Raw genomic sequence first — 21,589 nt, 5'->3', positions numbered from 1 at the left:
AGAGTTACAATGACAAGTCAAAACGGACAGGGCACGCTGATCATTCGGGATGTCAAAGAATCTGACCAAGGGGCGTACACCTGCGAGGCTATCAATGCCAGAGGGATGATTTTTGCAATCCCTGATGCACTACTTGTTCTGAAATCCAACTCAGGTAAAACCCCTTCACAAGCTGCTAATGTTCAATGCCACTGCAATGTGTTAATTGTTAAAGATGACCATCAATCACTGGACATAGAAACTCTGAATTCCTGTCATAACTCTCACCCCCAGATCCATTGATGTCAATAGGGGTTAGCCCGTCTCCATTCCTCCAGTAATCCACAACCAGCTCTTTTGTCTTTGCGACATTCAGGGAGAGGTTGTTTTCTTGACACCACTATGTCAGAGAGATGACTTCTTCCCTGTAGGCCACCTCGTTATTGTTTGAGATGAGGCCAATCAATGTAGTGTCATCGGCAAATTTAATTAGCTGATTAGAGCTGTGAGTGGTGACACAGTCACAGTGTACAGGAAGTAAAGAAAGGGACTCAGTACACAGCCCTGAGGGGCTCCTATGTTGAGAGTCAGAGGGTTGGAGGTGAGGGAGCCCACTCTAACCACCTGCTGGCGATCTGACAGGAAGTCCAGGATCCAGCTGCACAAGGCAGAGACAAGGCTGATGTCTCTGAGCTTCTCGTTGGGCCTGGATGGAATTATGGTGTTGAATGCTCAACTGTCCAAGAACAGCATTCTCACATAAGCATCCTTCTCCAGATGTGTAAGGACGGTGTGTAGGGCAGTGGCCATTGTGGAAGACGTGAGCAGTATTGTGTCAGTGAGTGAAGTTGCCATTACTAGAGCAAAGGTTCTGGAAGACTGAAAGGTCTGAAGGAGATAAGTCACCTGGACCAAATGGTGGACACCTCAAGGTTCTGAAAGAGGTGCCTGAAGAGATTGTGGAGGCATTAGTAATGATCTTTCTAGAATCACTAGATTCTGAAATGGTTCCAGAAGACTGGAAAACTGCAAATTTTCCTCCACTCTTCAAAAAGGGAGAGGGGCAGAAGAAAGGAAACTATAGGCCAGTTAGTTTGACCTCCGTGGTTGGGAAGATGTTGGGGTCGATTATAAAGGATGAAGTCTCGGGGTAGTATGAGGCACGTGATGAAATAGTCTGTAGTCAGCATGGTTTCTTCAAAGGAAAATCTTGCCTGACAAATCTGTTGGAATTCTTTGAAGAAACAACAAACAGGATTGTCAAATGAGAATGGATTGCTGTTGTGTACTTGGATTCTCAGAAGGCTTCTGACAAGCTGCCACACATGAAGCTGCTTAACAAGCTACGAGCACCTGGTATTACAGGAAAGATCCTGGTGTGGAGAAAGCAGAGACTGATTGGCAGGAGGCAAAGAGTGGGAATAAAGGGAGCCTTTTCTGGTTGGCTGCTGGTGACCACGGGGTTCTGTGTTGGGATGATTCTTTTTACGTAATATGTCAATGATTTGGATGATGGACTTGATGCCTTTGTTGGAAAGTTTGCAAAGATGTGTGGAGGGGAAGGTAGTTTTGAGGAAGTAGAGAGGCTGCAGAAGGGCTTAGATAAATTAGGAGAATGGGCAAAGAAATGGGAGATGGAATACAGTGTTGGGAAGTGTATGGTTATGCACTTTGCTAGAAGAATTGAAAGGGTTGACTATTTTCTAACTGGAGAGAACATCTAAAAACTGAAGTGCAAACAGACTTGAGAGTCCTTGTGCGGGATTCCCTAAGGATTACCTTGCAGGCTGAGTCTGTGGGAGGAAGGAAAATGTGATGTTAGCTTTCATTTCAAGAGAACGAAAATATAAAAGCAAGACTGTGATGTTGAGACTTTATAAAGTACTGTTGAGGCCTCACTTGGAGTATTGGGAGCAGTTTTGGGCCCCTTCTCAGAAAGGATGTGCTGAAACTGGAGAGGATTCAAAGGAGGTTCATGAAAATGATTCCAGGATTGAATGGCTAATCATATAAAGAGCGTTTAGTGGCTCTGGACCTGTATTCACTAGAATTCGGAAGAATGAGGCGTGACCTCATTGAAACTTAGCGAATGATGGAAAATCTTGATAGAGTGGATGTGGAAAGTATGTTTCCTATGATGGGAGAGTCTAAGACCAGAGGACAGTCTCAGAATAGAAAGGCATCCTTTTAGAACAAGGATGGGGAGAAATTTCTTTAGCCAGAGAACCTATGGAATTCTTTGCCACAGGCAGCTGTGGAGGTCAAGTCTGTATGTATATTTAAGGCAGAGGTTAATAGATTCTTGATTGGTCAGGCATGAAGGGATACAGGGACAAGGCAGGAGACTGGGGCTGAGAGAAAAATTGGATCGGCTGTGATGAAATGGTGGAGCAGACTCAATGGGCCAAATGGCCTAATTCTGCTCCTATATCTTATGGTCTTATGGATGCTAACGTGGTAAACTGGATCAGCAAATTTGCAGATGACACCAAGACTGGTGTCAAAGCTTGTAGTGGATCTGAACCAGCTGCAAAAATGGGCTAAAAAGTGTAATTTGGAATTTAATGCAGACAAGTGTGAAGTGTTGCACTTTTGGGAGAACAAACCAGGCTAGGACTTGCAAGGAGAAATGATAAGGCACTGAAGTAAAACAGAAGGATCTGTAAATACAAATCCAGAATTCCTTGAAAGTGGCATCACAGGTAGGCCGGTTTGTACAGAGAGCTGCTGGCACATTGGCCTTCATAAATCAAAGTATTGGGTACAGGAGTTGGGATATTATGTAAGACATTGGTGAGGCTGAATTTGGAGTATTGTGTGCAGCTGTGGTCACCTACCTAAGGAAAGGTGTCAATAAACTTGAAAGAGTACAAAGAAAATTTACAAGGATGTTGCCGGGACTTGAGGACCTGAGTTATATGGAAAGATTGAATCAGTTGGGCTGTTTTCTCTGGAGTTTAGGAGGATGAGAGGAGATTTGATAGAGGTATACAGAGTTATGAGGGATATAGGTAGGGTAAAGGCAAGCAGGCTTTTCCCACTGGGGTTGGGTGAAACTAGCAGTAGAGTTCATGGGTTAAGGATGAAAGGTTTACAGGGAACATGAGTTGGAACATCATCACTCAGAGGGTAATGAAAGTGTGGAATGAACTGCATTAGGGTTTGACTTCAACATTAGGGTTAAAGTTAGTGTTAGAATGCAGATGCAGATTTGATTTCAATATTTGAGAGAAATTGGGATAGGTACGTGGATGGGTGAAGTATGGAAAACCATGGTCCAGGTGCAGGATTGTAGTTCAGCATGGACTAGGTGGACTGAAGGTCCTGTTTCTGTGTTGTAGAGTTCTATGACTCTATGATTCTAACTTGCCCAGTAATTTTTAAATTGTATTTATTGAGGTACAGCAGAGAATAGGTCCATCTGGCCCTATGAACCAGGCCACCAAGCAACCCCCTATTTAACCATAGCCTAATCACAGGGCAATTTGCAATTGCCAGTTAATCTACCAACTAGCACGTCTTTGAACTTTGAAGAACACCCATGACATCAGAGCAGGGGTGCGGTGGTAGCCGGAGCGCTCTGAAACGCGTTCGGCACCTCTTTAAGAAAAAAGCTGAAATAAACAAGCTAATTAATTAGGTGCCGCCCAGGGTGATTTGAGTCTCTCAGAAAGTGCTGATCTCCTGGGATTTTTATGCTCAACATACTCTGGCGTTTACAAAGAATGGTGCCAAAAACAAAAAGAAATCCAGCGAGTGGATTTAACATGATGCTTTCACTCACGGAACAACCACTTGCTAGATTTTTTTTTTGTTTTTGGCACCATTCTTTGTAAACTCCAGAGTATATTGTGCGTAAAAATCCCAGGAGGTCAGCAGTTTCTGAGGCTACAACCACACTAGACCGGATAATTTTGAAAACGCCGGTTTTGCGTAAAAACGATAGGCGTCCACATCAAGCGTTTTTGAAAATACCTCCATCCACATTAAAACGGGTATTTGGGCGAATCTCCTCCTACTGGGCATGCGCAGGACACATCTACAGGAAACAAGCGAAGAGGAAATGGTATACTTGGTGCGCGTTTGTCCTGTTACACACTAGAAAAACTTAAAAGGAAATTGCCAAATGATGGACAGTTATTGGCTCTCGCGCAGGAGGACTTAAAACTAAAAAAAAAACTGCCTCCATATTGGAGCGTATGGAGGCAACTGACAGGAAGTTCACGGACAGTATGACCTGGCTGACGACGAACATTGACTAACTCTGTTGCAGAGGGATTTGCAATGATGAGGAATATGATGGCTCCCCCCCAGTACTTTTCACCGCGACAATACTGGCTTCACAGCCACTGCAATAGCTACACATACAGACACACAGACCCCCGGGTGGCCCCACCAACATCCTCCCCACTCCCACAGAGGAGTCACCCTGGAAACATTTTCTACAGCCATAGTCTCTTCGCCGATGAAAGGGACGACAGGTACAACTAAATGCAATAAGGCTTGTTTCTGGGCAAAAGTGGAATTTGCTGTTACCTCATTTGTTTGCCTTTTGCCATGTCCTTCGGTATTATTTTGCTGTATTTAACATGTACAACAAAATGAGTTACGGGGCAAAAGTGATTTTATTTTTACCTGAGTAAAAGTGAAACTTACAATTTTCCTTTTTTGACCTTAACATTTTCACGTCTATGCCAAACATAGCTACTACTTAAAAATGACATTTTGGAAGTAGATAGATAGATAGATATACTTTATTGATCCCGAGGGAAATTTGGTTTCGTTACAGCCGCACCAACCAAGAATAGAGCGTAAGTATAGCAATACAAAAAACCCCAACAGTGAAACAGCAAAATGCAAACTATGCCAGATGGAAAATAAGTCCAGGACCAGTCTATTGGCTCAGGGTGTCTGACCCTCCACGGGAGGAGCTGCACGTTTGATGGCCACAGGCAGGAACGACCTCCCGTGCCGCCCAGTGTTGTATCACGGTGGAATGTGGCCGAAGTCCAACAGTAAAAAGTTCAATATCCAGTCTGCAAACACGTTCCTCGATCGTAATATACCCCGGATTGCACCATCTGTTGTTAGCCAGAACAGTAAGCACCCCAATCCTTCACGCCGCTTACCGCTGTCAGTGCACTTCCGGTCAGGCGGAACGGTATTACCCACCGAACTCCTCTTCTCCAAAAGTCTCTGTTGTCTTGACCCGGTCCTCTTTCCTCAGCTTTGTGATCCCCTTCTGCATCCTCTGTGTGTTTTCCTCCGGATTTCAGCGGGGGTGTCTGCCGCTCTGTTCGTTAAGCCGGCCGGAATTTGCTGGTCCGTGGAATACACAATGCGACCTTGCTTCTGTCCCGCGTGTCGGGATGTAACCATTTCCATCACTAAAGAAAACCCAAATAAAACTCTCTCTACCAGCATATTAGAGAGAGTGCAGCTCCGACATGTTACCGTGAAAAAAAATACAAAAAAATAATGTAAATTAAAAGTAAGAAGAAGAAAGTAAAAGAATAGATCGGAACGGCTGTACCAGACTGCATACACGACCGGCGCATGCGCACAAAAGTAGTGACAATTGCATCTATTGAATGTTTGCACAAGCAATACATTAATAAAGCACCTTGTTAAATGTATAAAACATGTCTGCATTAGTGTTATCTTGTATTTCCATACAATGTTACGTTAGGCTGTTACACATCTACTGTCAGATATTGTTGTTGTGGTGTTGGAGGTTGCGTTCACGAAAACAATGAAATGCCGCATTGCCGGCAGGTCATGACAGCGTTTTTAAAAAGCTCCGGTTACCCTGTACACACTACACCACCCAACCAGCGTTTTCAGATTTACACACTCCGGAGAGCATTTTAGAAAAGCTCCATTTTGGGGGGAGGAAAACGCCGTTTCAGTGTGGACGGAGGGTCAAAACGAAGAGAAAAAGCTTCGGTTACGGATTTATCTGGTCTAGTGTGGACGTAGCCTGAGAGACTCAAATCACCCTGGGCAGCACCTAATTAGCTTGTTTATTTCGGCTTTTTTCTTAAAGAGGTGCCGGATGCGTTTCAAACTGCTCTGGCTACCACTGCACCCCTGCATCAGAGGGAGAACATAGACAACTCCCTGCTGGTAATGTAAAGCATTGCGCTAACCACTATGCTACCTTAAAGTGTTGGAGCTTTTGCAGTGAATAATATATTGTGGCTTATCCCAACCCAATCCTTCAAAAAATTATGGTGGTTGAAATAATGTTGAGGTTAGTAAAACAGAAAAAGAGAGACTACCTGATAACCCATGAGGAAATAGAATCAGGTTTAATATCACCAGTGTATGTCATGAAATTTGTTGTTTTTTGTGGCAGCAGTACATTGCAATACATAATAAAAACTAAATTAGTGTGTCTGTGTGTGTGTGTTAAATTAGTAGTGCAAAACAAGCAGTGTTCATACAGTCAAGATGGGCAAGTTTGAATGATGACCTCGTATGTTTGCTTAGGGATTGTCTGTAACTCTGAGAATAGCACAAATTAGGTAAGTGTAGGCTTTAATTTGATTAACCCCTCACCACGAAAGGCGTGCAGTGCCCCAGCTGTTGCAGTTGATTTCAGGCATTATTTTCTTTTTCAGGATTCTGTTCAGAAGGTCACTTCAATGTGGAAGGTACACTGCAGTGTATTCCCTGTTTCTGCTTTGGTCTTACGAAAAACTGTGTTCCTACAAGTCGCTACAGAGACCAGATACATCTTCGTTTTACAGAAGAAGATAATTTTATGGGTAAGTGATTAGAATTGTGGAGAGAGAAGTATGAAAACGTTCCCTTTGGCTCACTGGGTCCAAGCCAGCCATCAAGCTCCCAGTGCCTTCTTTCTGACAGTAAAAGCCATTCAGCTGATATCTTCATTCTGGATTAGGATTGCCTTTGACAAAATGGGCTTTCAGGATGTCACTGAAGTACAATTGTGTTCTCTTTCCAGGCGTGAATGTGACGGTGCCGACCCAGCCAGCAACACTTCCGCTCTCCAGCCCCCAAATGGTGGTGGACCCCAACTATGGAGAGTTTCAGCTCGTCGATCTTTCAAGACGCTTCCTCAACCAGGAGACTTTCTGGATTCTGCCAAAGCAGTTTTTGGGAAATAAGGTACATTTGGCTTGATAGAATTTTGAAGTATTCATGATTTCCTCTCATTTTGCTAATGAGTTCACGTCACATGTTTACCTACTGGAAATTCAGTTTAAAACTCTTGTAGAAATGTTTGGAAGTTTGTCATTATCTGTGGCAATTGATGAAATGCTGATTTCTTGCTCCTATTATACTTATTTTATTTAAATTGTGTATCATGGGCTTTTTGGTAGATATTGCAAATTGTCTTGATGCATTTTTATCTATGTGGTTTTATTTGTGATATTGGTGGTAGTTGAATAGAATGCTATCTTTTTACGCATTTTGAGGCATAATGGAGCTATCTTAGCAGCTCTCACGAGAAGGTAGTGAGAGTGGAGAGAGAATCAGTTGTTGGGCTCCTGTGGAAGAGAGAAAATACAAAGTACAATTACTCATCTGCAAGCAGGCAAAGAACAGGGCTTGTGAGATACTTATACCTGGAATGGACAAGCTGTCTTATGAGGTAAGTTTAGTCTTGTATCTGCTGGAGATTGGAAAATTGATAAGGGACTTGCCTGAAGCATTTTGGACACATACAGGCTCTTGAGAGGGGAGAAATGAAAGGGGCTGTTTGCTCTTGTGGAGAATATAGACCAGGGATCACTGTTGAGAAATATGAAGCCATCCATTTAAGACTGAGATGAGACTTTGGAATTCCCTTCCTTAATGGGCAGTGCAAAGAATCTGAGACTTGCTAAGGTAGATTCTTGATAAATGAGGGGCTGCGAGGATACTGTGTGTGGAGTTGAGAATACAGTCAAGTCAGCCATAGTCAGGTTACGTGGCAGAACAGGTTCGAGGGATCAGTGGCCTCTGCTCTTGTTTACACATACACCTCCTGTTTGAAAGGAGTCTGATGTTAATTCTTGGAAAGAAAACAATCAAAAGTGAAGCACATTGAAAACAAATATGGCAGCTGGATCCTGGAGACCTTCTGTAATTGTGTTGTTCTTACACCCCACCAGTTTAACTTGACGTCAAAATAGATTTTGTTCTAATAGTTTCACTAGACTGGAGCCTTAAAGGGAAGTCTAATTTGATTAAACTTTCTGCTTTGTTGGGCAATAACGGGCAGGACATCTCAAACCCGGAGTTCCATTTGATTGATGGTGATGTGCTGTGGTGTGATATTTCAGTCGTGATGCTGTGTTAAAAAACCTGCTGACGAAGGTTCACATGGCTGTTCCAGGGGTTCTTTTAACAATTATTCCTGAGCACAAACAAAAATAAAAGCATCTTTAAAGTTAACAGTTGAAGGTAGGGATTTGTATTCCCAGCTCATGGATCTCATGCAGGATGAGTTCTGGTCTGTAGATTCTAAAGTTTCTTCTTTGGAAGTTTTTGTACTGATGGTTCTCAGTGTAGTTTTGTCAACAGCATGATCCATAATGAAGGCAAGTTCATACTGATATCAGTACTTCAGTCTAAAGTTTGCATGGAATGTCTTTCCCATGAAATTGTGTGTCTAATTTATCCCCAAGTAACTGACAGATTTTACTCACAAACCAATTTACCTCCTTGAGAAGGAGATACAGACCTGTTGTCCTTTGCAGGTTTGTCTAACAGACCTGCTAGTCATTATTAACTCACTGAGCAGTGACCAGGCTTCTCCACTTCTCTGGTCATTCATCGGACAGCGGCAGTCATTACTCTAAAACGATGTGCTTTCATTATCTTAATCTGTCAGTTCTGGTTGCTCATTGCTTTACTGACATTGTGATCAGATCTAACACCAGGGCCTGGGTTCTAAACCTCTAATTTTCAATTTCAAGTTCAGTTTATTTTCATTCAACCATACATGTGTATACCACCTAAATGAAACTACATTCTTCTGGACCAGGGTGCACAACACAGTACGTATAACTCACACAAAGTAATATTACCACGAATGTATTAACAAATAATATGTATTTATGACACAGGTTAAAAGTAAACAATGTAACACTGCTGGCGCTTCTTACATATTATTTGGCAGCCCAGTAGTTGCTTGAATTTGGAAATTACTACCACCATGGAGGAGGTACAGGAGCCTGAAGGTGCACTATCAACATTTTAGGAACAGCTTTTTTCCCCTTCTGCCATCACATTTCTGAATGGTCCATGAACACTCACTTGTTATTCCTCTTTTGCACTCTTCATTTATTTCACTTTTTATTGTAACTTGTAGTCATTTTTATTTCTTACGCTGTAATGCTGCCACAAAACTACAAACACAGCATATGTGAATGATAATAAACTTGATTCTGATACAAATATCATGGATGTGTCTCCGTTCTCCTACTAACAGGCCTAGCTCACTTAGTGGGCACTGTTGTTAGCTTCTGCAGTGTGATATTTGTTTAGCAATCTACAAGTTTAAATGATATTATTGGGAGGCATTTTACATAATGAGAACTGAGAGCAAGAATTGTTTGACAGTGGGAGCTGCATAATCGTAAGGGAGAAGTGGGAATGAATGTGGAAAATATGTAACCTTTTGACCATGGAAACAATAGAATCAGGCCTTTCAGTGTACCTCATCCACACCAGCCAACATACTCAACTACGCTAATCCCATTTGCCTTCATTAGGCTTATGTCCCTGTACTCACTTCCTAACCAAATACCTATCTAAATGCCTTTTAAATATTACACTTGTGTCTGCCTCCACCATCTCCTATGGCAGATCATTCCAAATATTCGCCACCCTTGGAAAACTTGCCTCTCAGATCTCCTTGAAATTTAACTGCCCTCCCCCCCAACCTTAAATCTGTGCCCTCTAGCTTCAGACTTCTCTGCCCTAACAGAAGGATTCTGTCTATACTCTTCACTTTTATAAACCATTATAAGATCATCCTCCAGTGCGAATAAACCCAGCCGACCCAATCTCTTCTTGTTAATACGGCCCTCCATTGTGGGCAACATCCTCATGAATCTCTTCAGCACTCTTCTTTTCCATCATATCCTTCCCGTGGTCTGGTGACCAAACTGTACACAGTCTAACCAATATTTTGTGCAACTGTAACAAGACATCCCAGCTCAATGTCTTGGCCCACGAAGGCAAGCATACTGAATGTTTTCTTCAGTACCTTATCCACCTATGTTTGCACATTGTGCTATGGATTTGCATGCTAAGATTTCTCTGTAGATCATCACTCCTGAGGTCCCTCTGATTTACTTTGTATCCTACCAGAATTGGACTTTTCAAAGTCTATTCAATCACCCATTGAAAGGCAACAGTGTTGCGCATAGTGAAGGATCCTAAAACCCCAAAATGCTAGCAGTTTTCATGGTTGTTTTCCACAGATCGATTCTTATGGTGGTTACCTGCGCTACAAGGTTCGCTACAGTGTGCCGAGAGGACAGGTGGAGCCTGAAGGAAAACCCGATGTCATTATAACAGGAAATGGAAGAAAATTAATCTACAAAGACAAGAAACCTACTCAGCCCAATATCATCAATCAGAAAGAAATTCTCTTCACTGAGGTAAGTGGAGAATTTCCAGTCCCAGTCTTCTGCCTGCTTGGTTGTAGATATCAGTTTGGAAGCTTTCACAGTGGTTTTATTGTGTTACTCTGGAAGGAAATCCAGATATGATGCAGGCAATGTTACAGCTCCTCAGGCGGGGGATTCACTGGAACACTCAAAAGAAGATGTCCTTTTCAATGCCACCAGGATGTTCAGGCCAGGCAACTTTTTGAATTACCCTGAGAAATGGTGGTCAGCTTTTCTGCTGCTGTCAGGGGGTGTCTGATCATTCAGCTAATTAAGATATCCAGTATCCCAGTCTGACATCTGGAAGGGAAGTGGCCAAGAGAACCCATCGCTGTTAATCAAATCTTGTCCTTGGGTGAGTGGTGGGGGCAGAATGCTCACAACTTTGTAGGGTCTAGAAACATTGCATTAGTGAGCCGTGGAAACCTACAGATCAAGTTGTGAATTAGCATAGATGGTTCATTGATGATCTGCACAGGCAGCCAGATTTGTGTTTGCACTATATGGCTCTGACTTAATAAGCAGAGAAAGAGTCCACGTTTACCCATCAGGCAGCACTGGCTGTCATTCTCCAATTTCTCTGTGCCTTTGCTATATATCCCCTCTCTCAACTGCCCATCAATTTTGCTGAATTCTTTCAGCCATTCATCAACAGAAAGGGATAATTTACTATAATATGTTCACAGTAATCACTGAAACCTGCCAGCTGATCTTTAGTATTTGGTTTAGGATTAGTGCTTGGGATCTAATTCGCTCTGAAGTGAACGGTGTTTAGAGATTGAACCCTATTGGCGGGTCAGGAGCAAGGAAATCTTGCTCCAGCTGTGCTCAGCTGTACCGATATGTACTAGAAGTAGTATGCGCACTTTTGGTTTCGATATTTAGTGAAGGATACAGATGCCTAGAGCACCTGCTTCGTTAGCATGATCCCTAGAATTTGATGATAGTTGTGTACGGGCAGAAGCAGGAGGGATAGTGTCAAGAAAATGGGTCAGACAATCTTGCAATGAAGAGAAATTCGTTTAAGCCAGAATTTATATAATTTTCTTCCCCAGAGGGAACGGAAGGCTCAGTCAAGGCTGAAATTGACAATTTTTTGGATGCAAGATGCACGGAGATTGAATGGGAAAGGAATTGTGGAGGGAGGGGTATCAACTATGGTTTTTATTGAACGGGATGAGGGAGCAAAATGTAGAATCTGACAATTACTATTCTGCTTCAAAACAATTTCATGTTTTAAATTAAAGCCAATGAATATTTCATGGTTTGGCTTAGGATCACTGGCAGCATGAGTCAGGCACTGCAGTTACCCGGGAAGACCTCATGATGACTTTGGCTAATCTGGACAGCATTCTTATTCGAACAAAGTACGACAACAGGATGGCCAGTGTCGGCCTGAGTGACATTGTCATGGATACCACCAGTGTGGAGTTCACAACCCTGGGAAAACCACTACTTGTTGAGGAATGCAGGTAACGAAAGGTTTTCTTCATAGTTCATTGTTACTTTAGAAATTACATTGCAGTCAGAATTCCCTTGTCCCAGCTTGCATGATTAAACTTCAATCATTAAGGACCTTCACCATTTGATACATGCTGTCTCAGTACTATCAACAGGGAGGAGGTACAGAAGCCTGAAGGACCATACATAATTCATTAGAATGACACTTAGGATTGGAGGGTTGTTCTGTAAGGCAGCGGTCCCCAACCACTGGGCCGCAAAGCATGTGCTACCAGGCCACGAGGAAACAGTATGATTTGCGGTATAAAATGATATGAGTCAGTAGCACCTTTCCTCATTCCCTGTCACGCCCACTGTTGAACTTGAACGCATGCGAGGTCATTACCCATGCGAGGTGATCAGACCGGTACCGGGCCACAAAGCATGTGCTACCAGGCTGCGAGGAAACGATATGAGTCAGCTGCACCTTTCCTCGTTCCCTGTCACGGCCACTGTTGAACTTGAATGCACGCGAGAACATTACTCACGCGAAGTCATCAGTCGGTCATTAACCTGCAACTACTTGATGAGTAACAAACAAACGTCACTTGAGCGTTTCTTTGGAAGAGGTGGTAGGGGACATAAAAGGCCTAACGATGATGATAACGCAAAGACAGCCGAGGCCGAGACTGCAAAAAAAAAGAAAGCTTCCTTCAACAGAAAATATGACGAGTTGTACATAAAATATAGCTTTATTGCGACCGGTGACTCGCACGCTCCAAGACCCCTGTGTGAAATGTGGAGACAAGCTGTCTAATGAGACAATGAAACCCTGAAAACTGCTCCGGCACCTTGAGTCCAAGCACCCTGCACTCAAAGACAAACCCGTTGAGTTTTTTGAGCAGAAAAAACGTGAGCAAGCGGGACAGAAGCGAGTGTTGAGAGCCACCACCTCCACAAATGCTGCTGCTCTGAGAGCATCGTTCTTAGTGGTTAGCCGTATTGCTAAGGCTAAGAAGCCTTTCACTGTTGGTGAAGAATTGACTCTGCCTGCTGCCAAGGACATGTGCCGTGAACTGTTAGGAGAAGCTGCAGCTAACAAGGTGGCACAGGTTTCTCTTTCAGCTACCGCAGTTTCAAGGAGAATCGATGACATAGCGGAGGACATCGAAGCACAGCTGTTGGAACGGCTTAACGAGTCGCCATGGTATGCTATCCAGGTTGATGAGACTACCGATGTCGACAACAAGGCAATACTGCTGGTTTATGTGCGATATATATTTCAAGACGATGTGTAGGAGGATATGTTGTGTGCACTGCCGCTGCCAACTAACACAACTGGGGCAGAACTATTCAACTCTTTGAATGACTACATGTCAGGCAAACTGGACTGGTCATTCTGTGTTGGAATATGCACAGACGGGGCTGCACCTATGACTGGACGGCTGTCTGGTTTCGCTACCCGAGTCAAAGAGGTTGCTCCTGAATGCCAGTCTACACACTGTGTCACACAGAGGGAAATGCTGGCTAGCTGAAAAATGTCACCTGATCTTAACAGCGTATTGAGTGACGTTGTTGAAGTTATCAATCACATCAAAGCAAAAGCCCTGACTCATGCCTGTTTGAGCAGCTTTGCGAGGAAATGGATGCAGAGCACAAACGCTTCTCTTACACACTGAAGTCAGGTGGCTATCAAGGGAGAGAGCCCTGGCCAGGGTTTTTGAGTTAAGAGAGCAGCTGAAGGGATTTCTTTCAAGAAAAAAGTCACCACTGGCAGCACACTTTAGTGACGAGGAGTGGATAGCAAAACTCGCTTATCTGTGTGACATCTTCAACCTGGTCAGTAAACTCAATTTGTCACTTCAGGGGAGAATAACAACTGTCTTCAAGTTGGCAGAGAAGATGTCTGCTTTCACAGCCAAACTGGAAATGTGGGGATGGTGAGTAGACAGGGGCATATTTGACATGTTCCCAACATTAGCTGGGAATTTGGGAGAGATTGAGGCTACACCGTCCTTCTCACAGCTGGTGCGTGATCACCCATCTTCGCTGTCGACAGAATTCGAGTGTTACTTCCCAATCACAAGTGACCCAAGATGTGCAAAGGAATGGGTCCGTGACCCATTTGTGAATGTCCCCGGTGAATCATCCATGTCAGCGCGGGAAGAAGATCAACTCCTCGAGCTTGCAAGTGACGGTGGGCTGAAAAGTATGTCTGACATAACATTTCTGCCAGCATTCTGGATCAAAGTCAAGGCTGAATATCCTGAGATAGCCACGAAAGCACTGAAAACGTTCCTTCATTTCCAACATCATATCTCTGCGAAGTGGAGTTTTCTGCAATGAATTCAATGAAAACTAAATTGCGGAATAGACTGGACATAAGGAACCCCCTTATAATTGACTTATCACTATATTCATGCTAGGAAAATATGCGCTGTGTGTTTAATATTAAATTCATTTGATAAACCCTTTTAGAAACGAAATTGAGTGTATTAGCCACTGATAAGTGACTTATAGTTGACTTATCACCTGTATTCCGGTCGTGATTAACACCCACCACCACCCCCCACCCCCCACCCCCATCGGCCGGTCCGCAAGAATATTGCCAATATTAAACCGGTCCGCGGTGCAAGAAAGGTTGGGGACCTCTGTGCTATTGACACTGGAGAATTTTAGGCAAAAAAGGAGAATTGGATTTTGTAGGTTGCAGTGTTTTGTCGTGAACTTTTCTGACGGTAATGTGTGATCCTATCTTCACCTTACTTTAATACGTTTGTATTTTATTTGCACTTTTATTATGTCTGTCAAGATATTTTTGGAAAATCTGGACTAGTGATTAATTATTGAGTGACGAATGTGTTTGCGGGGAAACACCATGTATACTGTTTTGACTAAATGTTGACCAAATGAACACAAACAATGCTATCTTTGCTTTCAGATGCCCTCAGAGTTACATGGGTCTTTCCTGTGAGAGCTGTGCCTCTGGATTTAATCGTATTGCCACAGGCTCGTACCTTGGTGTATGTGATGGCTGCAGCTGCAATGGTCATGCTAGCACCTGTGACAAGGTTACTGGGTACTGTCTGGTAAGAGCTTCAAATGTGTCAGGAAATTTTGTTTTCTTTTAGGGGTGGCAAAGCAATGGTACAACTGGTAGTGGCACTGCCTCACAACTCCAGAGACCCAGCTTTCAGTATTGACCTGCGGGAATGTCTGTGTGGAGTTTGCACGCTTCCCCCCGTGGCCACGTGGGTTTCCCAGAGTTACTGTGGTTTTCCACTTCCTAAAGATGCCTGGGCTAGCAGGTTAATTAGCTGCCGTGAATTGACCTCTGAGTGAGTGATAGGATCTAGGAAGAATTGATTGGTTTGTGGGGAGAATAAAATGAGTTTGGTGTGGTGGATTAAGGGGAACCAGTGAATGTGGTGCACTTGGATCTTTCAAAAGGCTTTTGGTAGGGTCCCACACAAAAGGTTGGTTAACAAAGTTAGAGTAGCTGCAATTGGGTGACAATTAAGGTTGGTTAACAGAAAGCATAAGATGGCAGGGCTTGACTAATGTGGCACGTGCAGGGTTAATGCTCGGCTGCCAGACATTCACAGTCTACATCAATTCCTTGGCTTGAGGGGACCACATGTAATATTTCCAAGTTTGCTGATGGCATAAAATGAAATGGGAATGCGAGCTGCACTGCAGATACAAGGAGGCTGTGAGAGGTTGTAGACAAACTGAATGATCAGGCAGCTACTTAACAGATGGAGTACAGCATGGAAACATGACATTAACCACTTTGATCGAGCATCGTTGCTTGCTGCACGTCTGCAGTTGGATATATGACTCCTGATTCATGTGGGTGTGATCCAGGAATATTAACAAGAACGGAGGATTTGGAGGTTATTCTGTTTCTGTGTACTAAGGCTGAATGTCTTCCCGCTTTTGTATCTCACAGAACTGCCAGCATAACACAGAGGGCCCACAGTGTGACAAGTGCAAACCAGGGTTTTTTGGCAATCCCACCCGAGGAACTCCCAATGACTGCATGCCCTGCCCCTGCCCATTCATTGAATCCAACAGCAGGTATGTGTTCCACAGCAGGCAGCCTGGCAGAACAGCAGAGCTGGAACAAATTGGTGTATTGGATGCAGTCCATTCGACTGTGTCAGGTTTATGGCTTAGCACTGAATTAGGAGAAGATTAAATAGTTGCCACATTAATCACATAGTTTTTGTTCAGTCGCCTTACGTTTCCTCATTTTAGCCTTTTCTACATTTGTTGTTCTGCAATATGTTCATTAATGACAGATGCCTTAATCAGTCTGAGCTTCAAAAACTTAAATATCTGCATCTTTCCCCGGAAGTTAGTTTACCAAAAACTGGATATTTCCATGCTTCCCATCTCGTTTCATTGAGTACCCACTCATCACTTGCCCCCTAGCTCTCTCATAGTCCCACTTATCCATTCTGCCTCATTACTTCTTTCCCATTCTTCCCTTACCCCACACCTCTCCCCTTGCCATCAGCGTCTGGCACTCTCCCCCCTCCCCTTTTCCTGTGTCTTCCTCCCCCGGTTCCCTTGCACAACCCCTTCCACACGCCTCTCCCACCTCCCCTGCTAGCCTCTATGCCCCCCTGCCCTTGCATGCCTCTCCTCCTACCCCCTGCAGGACACTACAGTTGTGCTTTCTAACCTACTGCGTTAAGGGTTCAGGATGCAGGCTGTTCCTTCAGAAATGACATCCAGCTGAGATCTGCGGAGGGTTTTGTGTTCCTGAGCCCTAACTGATGTCTGTGTTTGCCTGCAGGTTTTCAGACAGCTGTTTCCTGGACACAGACGGGCGTCCCACCTGTGATGCCTGTCGGACTGGCTACGCTGGGCGACGATGTGAAACGTAGGTGCATTGCGACCACAGTCTGTTTCTCCGGGCTGGCGACAAGCAAGTGGTTTTGCTTTAACCTGTGTTTGTGTTTTTTTGTAGTTGTGCTGCTGGTTACACTGGAAACCCAATGGCTCCAGGTGGAAAATGCACGCCAAGTGGTAAGTTCCAGGGAGCCATACACACCTCACACACAGCGAGTAAGTGATCTAGGGACTGTATTCCTTCAGTCAGAAGCTCAGTGTAAGCACTGTTATCGGAGTTTAAATTAACTCAGCATGCTTTCATTTTGGAATTCTAGTGTAAGTGAAAAGCTGTCAATTTCTTCACTAATATTTAGGAAATGGTGGTAACACGTTGAAAACATAACTAATTACAGTTCTTGTTGCCCTGACATATATGTTATAATCCTAAGTAAAGTTCCTTGTTCTGTAATAAAGCAGGTGAAATTGCAAAGTGTGACCCCAAGGGAACTGACTTCACAAATCAATTGGAAGGATATTGTGTGTGCAAGGTATGTTATAATGCTTGGGCATTGGGGGGAATGAACATAGACATTTACAGCTAATTACAGGCCCCTTGGCTCACAATGTTGTGCCAACCATGTACCCTGCTCTAGACGCTGCCTAGAATTTCCCTACTGCATAGCCCTCTATTTTTCTAAGCTCCATGTACCTATCTAAACTCCTTAAAAGACCCTATTGTATCCACCTCTACCACCATCGTTGGCAGTGCTTTCCACACACCCACCGCTCTCTCTGAAAAGCTCTCTCATTGACATCCCCTTTGTACCTACTTTCAAGCACCTTAAAACTATGTCCCCTAGTGTTAGCTATTTCAGCCCTGGGAAAAAGCATCTGGTTATCCACACGGTCAATGCCTCTCGTCACCTTATACACCTCTATTAGGTCACTTCTCATCCTCTGTCGTTTCAAGGAGAAAAGGCCAAGTTCACTCAACCCATTCTCATAAGGCACACTCTCCAATCCAGGCAACATCCTTGTAAATCTCCTCTGCACTTTCTGTCTATAGTACCAACATCCTTCTTGTAGTGAGGTGACCAAAACTGAACGCCGTACTCCAAGTGGGGTCCAACTAAGGTCTTTTATCGCTTTAACATTACCTCACGGCTCTTGAACAATGGGGAATGTGGTATTGGACATCCACGGGAGAAGACGGTGGCAATACAGAGCTTTGGCAGCAGTGGGAGGTTCCTGTCGGAAGTAGTTTTGAGAAATGTGTTTGAATCAGTTATCGCCATTGAATCAGTGACTACATCAATGGGACAGAACATTGCCATTGTGAAGAGAGACTGGAAAGGCTAGATTTGATTTTCTTAACGTGGAGGAGGCTGAGGCCAGGGATCTGATAGAGTTGAATAAAATTATGACAGTCAAAGATGGGATAGATGGTGAGAAAGTTTTCCCTACAATGGAGATACCTAAAACCAAAGGTCTGAGTTTTAAGATGAGGACAAAGGGATAGAGGGGGTTTGAGAATGATTTTGGTTAGAGTTTGAAAGGCTCTCTCAGAGAGAATAGTGGAGATAGTTTCTCAACATCTGGATAAGCAATTTAATTACCAAAGCAAGGAAAACTATACACCATGTGCTGATAAGTGGGTTAGTATAGATGGGTACTTCATAGTTTGCAGTGACGTGATGGGCTGAAGGGCCTGTTTTGCACTGTAGGACTCTGTGACCAGAGTATTTGACCTATGAATTCAACATGTTTATTTATCTACATATCTTTGTTTGAATTCTGGCTCTGTGTTCAAACAAAGCCCACTCTGTATTTTATATTGATGCTTTCTGAATTTCGAAATTGATTATATGCCAGTAAAGATTTGAAAATCCTCTGCATCTTTGGCCAAATTGTTTTCTGATTCTGCATGCATGCTTGCTGCTGTATATGTATTTCAGAGGCTGTGGTTCTCTAGCCTCCGATAATCCACCTTGCTCCAAACCTACCTCCTCCTGCTTGGGAAAATTCCATCCTGGGAGAAAAAAAACTGACTATCCCTTACCCACTCTCCTCATGACTTTATGTACCTCTGTAAGGGCGACCCTTGATTGCCTTTGTTCCAACCTATTCATCCTTCTTATAACTCAAGCCCTGCAGTCCCAGTAACATCCTTGTGACTATTATTTGTACCCTTCAGAACAAGTTCCTTCAATTTGTTTTGTCTCATTGATATTACATGTTATATTCTGATTGTGAAATGCAGAGATACTACACTTGACTTGACGATCAAGTCTTGCCATTGCAATTTTGTTATGACAAATGGATTGCCTTCAAGTGCACCTTTCTGTTGTGTCTCATCCTTTTGACTCTAAGTACCAGAGGCCCAGGTCTCGTGCACCATTATCAAGCTGTTGCTGTGTTGGCTCTCTTACAGCCCAATGTTGTTGGAAGATTATGTAATGAATGCAAAACGGGATCCTTCAATTTAGATGACTCTAATGTGGATGGCTGCCTGAAATGTTTCTGCATGGGGAACAGCAAAGACTGTGCCAGTTCATCTTGGCACAGAGACCAGGTTAGTCCACAAGTAAAACTGTTGCGAAGTGATTCCTGTTTCTCCAGGAAATTTTTGGATTTATTTTAACAGAATCTGATCTGGTTTACAACTACAGTATGTTGCTGATTGCATTTTTCAATGAGGCATAGGATAGGTATGGAGGATGTTAGCAGGGGAAAACTGCTTGTCCTGTTATTGTTATTTGCTCTCCAGTCGAGAAGTGTTTCATCATCTTTTTCCCAGTGAGTAATTTGTACTGAGGTGCTTGTGATATCAGTGTGGCGGATGCTGTGTGTTTCTTACAGGGGATTAAACTGAGTGTTAGCTTTTGCCATGTTCTTTTTTAATGATTTATTGTCATTATTCAAAAAACTCAGGTTTTGCAGTAAATTTTTATCTAAATTCTTTAACTAGCTACATTGCCATTTGCAATGATATACACAATGCAGGAAAATCTGGAATTTTTTGGACTAATCCTTCATGTTTCTGAGTCTAGTGGACGTTACCGAACATGCCTTGTTTCAGAACACTGCAAGTGAACTTGACAGCTCACAGTGAGATATTTGGTCTTCCATCTGAAAGCTAAACTTTTTTCTTTTCCATTGATGGCCTGATTGCTGAGTGTTATCAGTATTTTGTTTCAGATTTCCAGCAGCTGCACTCACTGCACACAGCTCTCACAAAGCAGGATTTTGTTGTATAGATGTGTCCCAGTAATAGAACTTTTCAGCCCAGTACTTCATAAAGTAGTTGTAAATACCTAGAGCAGATGAACTTTTCAGCACTTTTCTTTCTCTGCTTTTACTGAATTGTGTTGTTTGTTCCTCACAAGGTGCGGGGAGGTTTTGATGCCCAAGAGCAGAGTCTTTATGCGTTGAGCAATATGGCAGACACTCATAGGACGTCTGAAGGAATTCAGTTCAGTGCTTCAAATGAGCTGACTTTTACAGCTTTTGCCACGATCCCTCGAGACATCTACTACTTAGTTCTGCCTGAGCGTTTTAAAGGTGATAAGGTAAATAAAATTCCTAATTTGGGTTGCCATTGCAAGTCGAGTTACAGCACAATAGAGTCACAAAAATGCTGATGGCTTCTGGCTATGTGGCCCAGTCTAGTTCCAGCCCCACTTTGCTGTGAGAGCTAACACAGAGTAGGCAGACTGAATGGCCTTCTCTGTTAGATGCACCACATCTTGATATGGCAACTACTGTACCCACAGTCTCAAGAAATTACAGTGTTGTGCACATAGCCCAGTCTATCACAAAAATCACTCTCCCCTCCATGGACTTTGTCTACGCTTCCCACTGCCTTGGGAAAGCAGTCAACATAATCAAATACCCTTCCCTTGTCATTGTCTCTTCTCCCCTCTTCCATTGGACAGACGGAACAAAGCTTGAGAACATGTACCACCAGACTCAAGGACAGATTCTATCCTGCTCTATACGACTCCTGAACGGACCAATTGTACGTGAAGTAACTCCTCAATCTCCCTCCTCATGGCCCTCATACCTTGTTTGACAATGGCACGGCACTTTCTCTGTAACTGTTGGAGATTAGTTACAGAATAACTAATAGAGATATAGAACAGAATATTCTATATTCTGTTATAACTTTTCCTCGTGTATGTAAGGAATGATCTGTCTGGATGGCATGCAAACAAAAGATCTTCTCAGAGTCAGAACCAGGTTTATTATCACTGGCATGTGGAGTGAAATTTGTTAACTTAGCAACAGCGGTTCAATGCAATACATAATCTAGCAAAGAGAAAAAAAAAATAATAAATTAAATAAAAATAATAGTAATAATAAATAAACAAGTAAATCAATTACGTATATTGAATAGATTTTTAAAAAGTGCAAAAACAGAAATACTGTATATTAAAAAAAAAGTGAGGTAGTGTCCAAAGATTCAATGTCCATTGAGGAATTGGATGGCAGAGGGGAAGTAGCTGTTCCTGAATCACTGAGTGTGTGCCTTCAGGCTTCTGTACCTCCTACCTGATGGTAACAGTGAGAAAAGGGCATGCCCTGGGTGCTGGAGGTCCTTAATAATGGACGCCGCCTTTCTGAGACACCGCTCCCTAAAGATGTCCTGGGGATTTTGTAGGCTAGTGCCCAAGATGGAGCTGACTAGATTCACAACC

At 43.2% G+C, this 21,589-nt stretch overlaps 1 protein-coding gene across 7 annotated transcripts in view; it reads left to right on the top strand.

Annotated features, from left to right (window-relative positions):
- hspg2 (heparan sulfate proteoglycan 2) overlaps nucleotides 1–21,589 on the top strand; it is a 551,229-nt gene that overhangs the window by 232,379 nt on the left and 297,261 nt on the right. For all 7 annotated transcript variants that reach the window (XM_072245063.1, XM_072245064.1, XM_072245068.1 and 4 more), the window contains 12 exons: nucleotides 3–154; nucleotides 6,603–6,749; nucleotides 6,950–7,113; nucleotides 10,422–10,601; nucleotides 11,886–12,082; nucleotides 14,992–15,139; nucleotides 16,003–16,130; nucleotides 16,855–16,941; nucleotides 17,029–17,087; nucleotides 17,367–17,440; nucleotides 19,324–19,464; nucleotides 20,279–20,461. In XM_072245063.1, the coding sequence (XP_072101164.1) occupies nucleotides 3–154; nucleotides 6,603–6,749; nucleotides 6,950–7,113; nucleotides 10,422–10,601; nucleotides 11,886–12,082; nucleotides 14,992–15,139; nucleotides 16,003–16,130; nucleotides 16,855–16,941; nucleotides 17,029–17,087; nucleotides 17,367–17,440; nucleotides 19,324–19,464; nucleotides 20,279–20,461 (1,660 nt within the window). The remainder of the gene's footprint in view (nucleotides 1–2; nucleotides 155–6,602; nucleotides 6,750–6,949; nucleotides 7,114–10,421; nucleotides 10,602–11,885; nucleotides 12,083–14,991; nucleotides 15,140–16,002; nucleotides 16,131–16,854; nucleotides 16,942–17,028; nucleotides 17,088–17,366; nucleotides 17,441–19,323; nucleotides 19,465–20,278; nucleotides 20,462–21,589) is intronic.

Source organism: Mobula birostris, chromosome 27 (genome assembly GCF_030028105.1).
Source record: "Mobula birostris isolate sMobBir1 chromosome 27, sMobBir1.hap1, whole genome shotgun sequence".
Classification (NCBI taxonomy): Eukaryota; Metazoa; Chordata; class Chondrichthyes; order Myliobatiformes; family Myliobatidae; genus Mobula; species Mobula birostris.
This window is presented reverse-complemented; position numbering and strand designations above follow the sequence as displayed.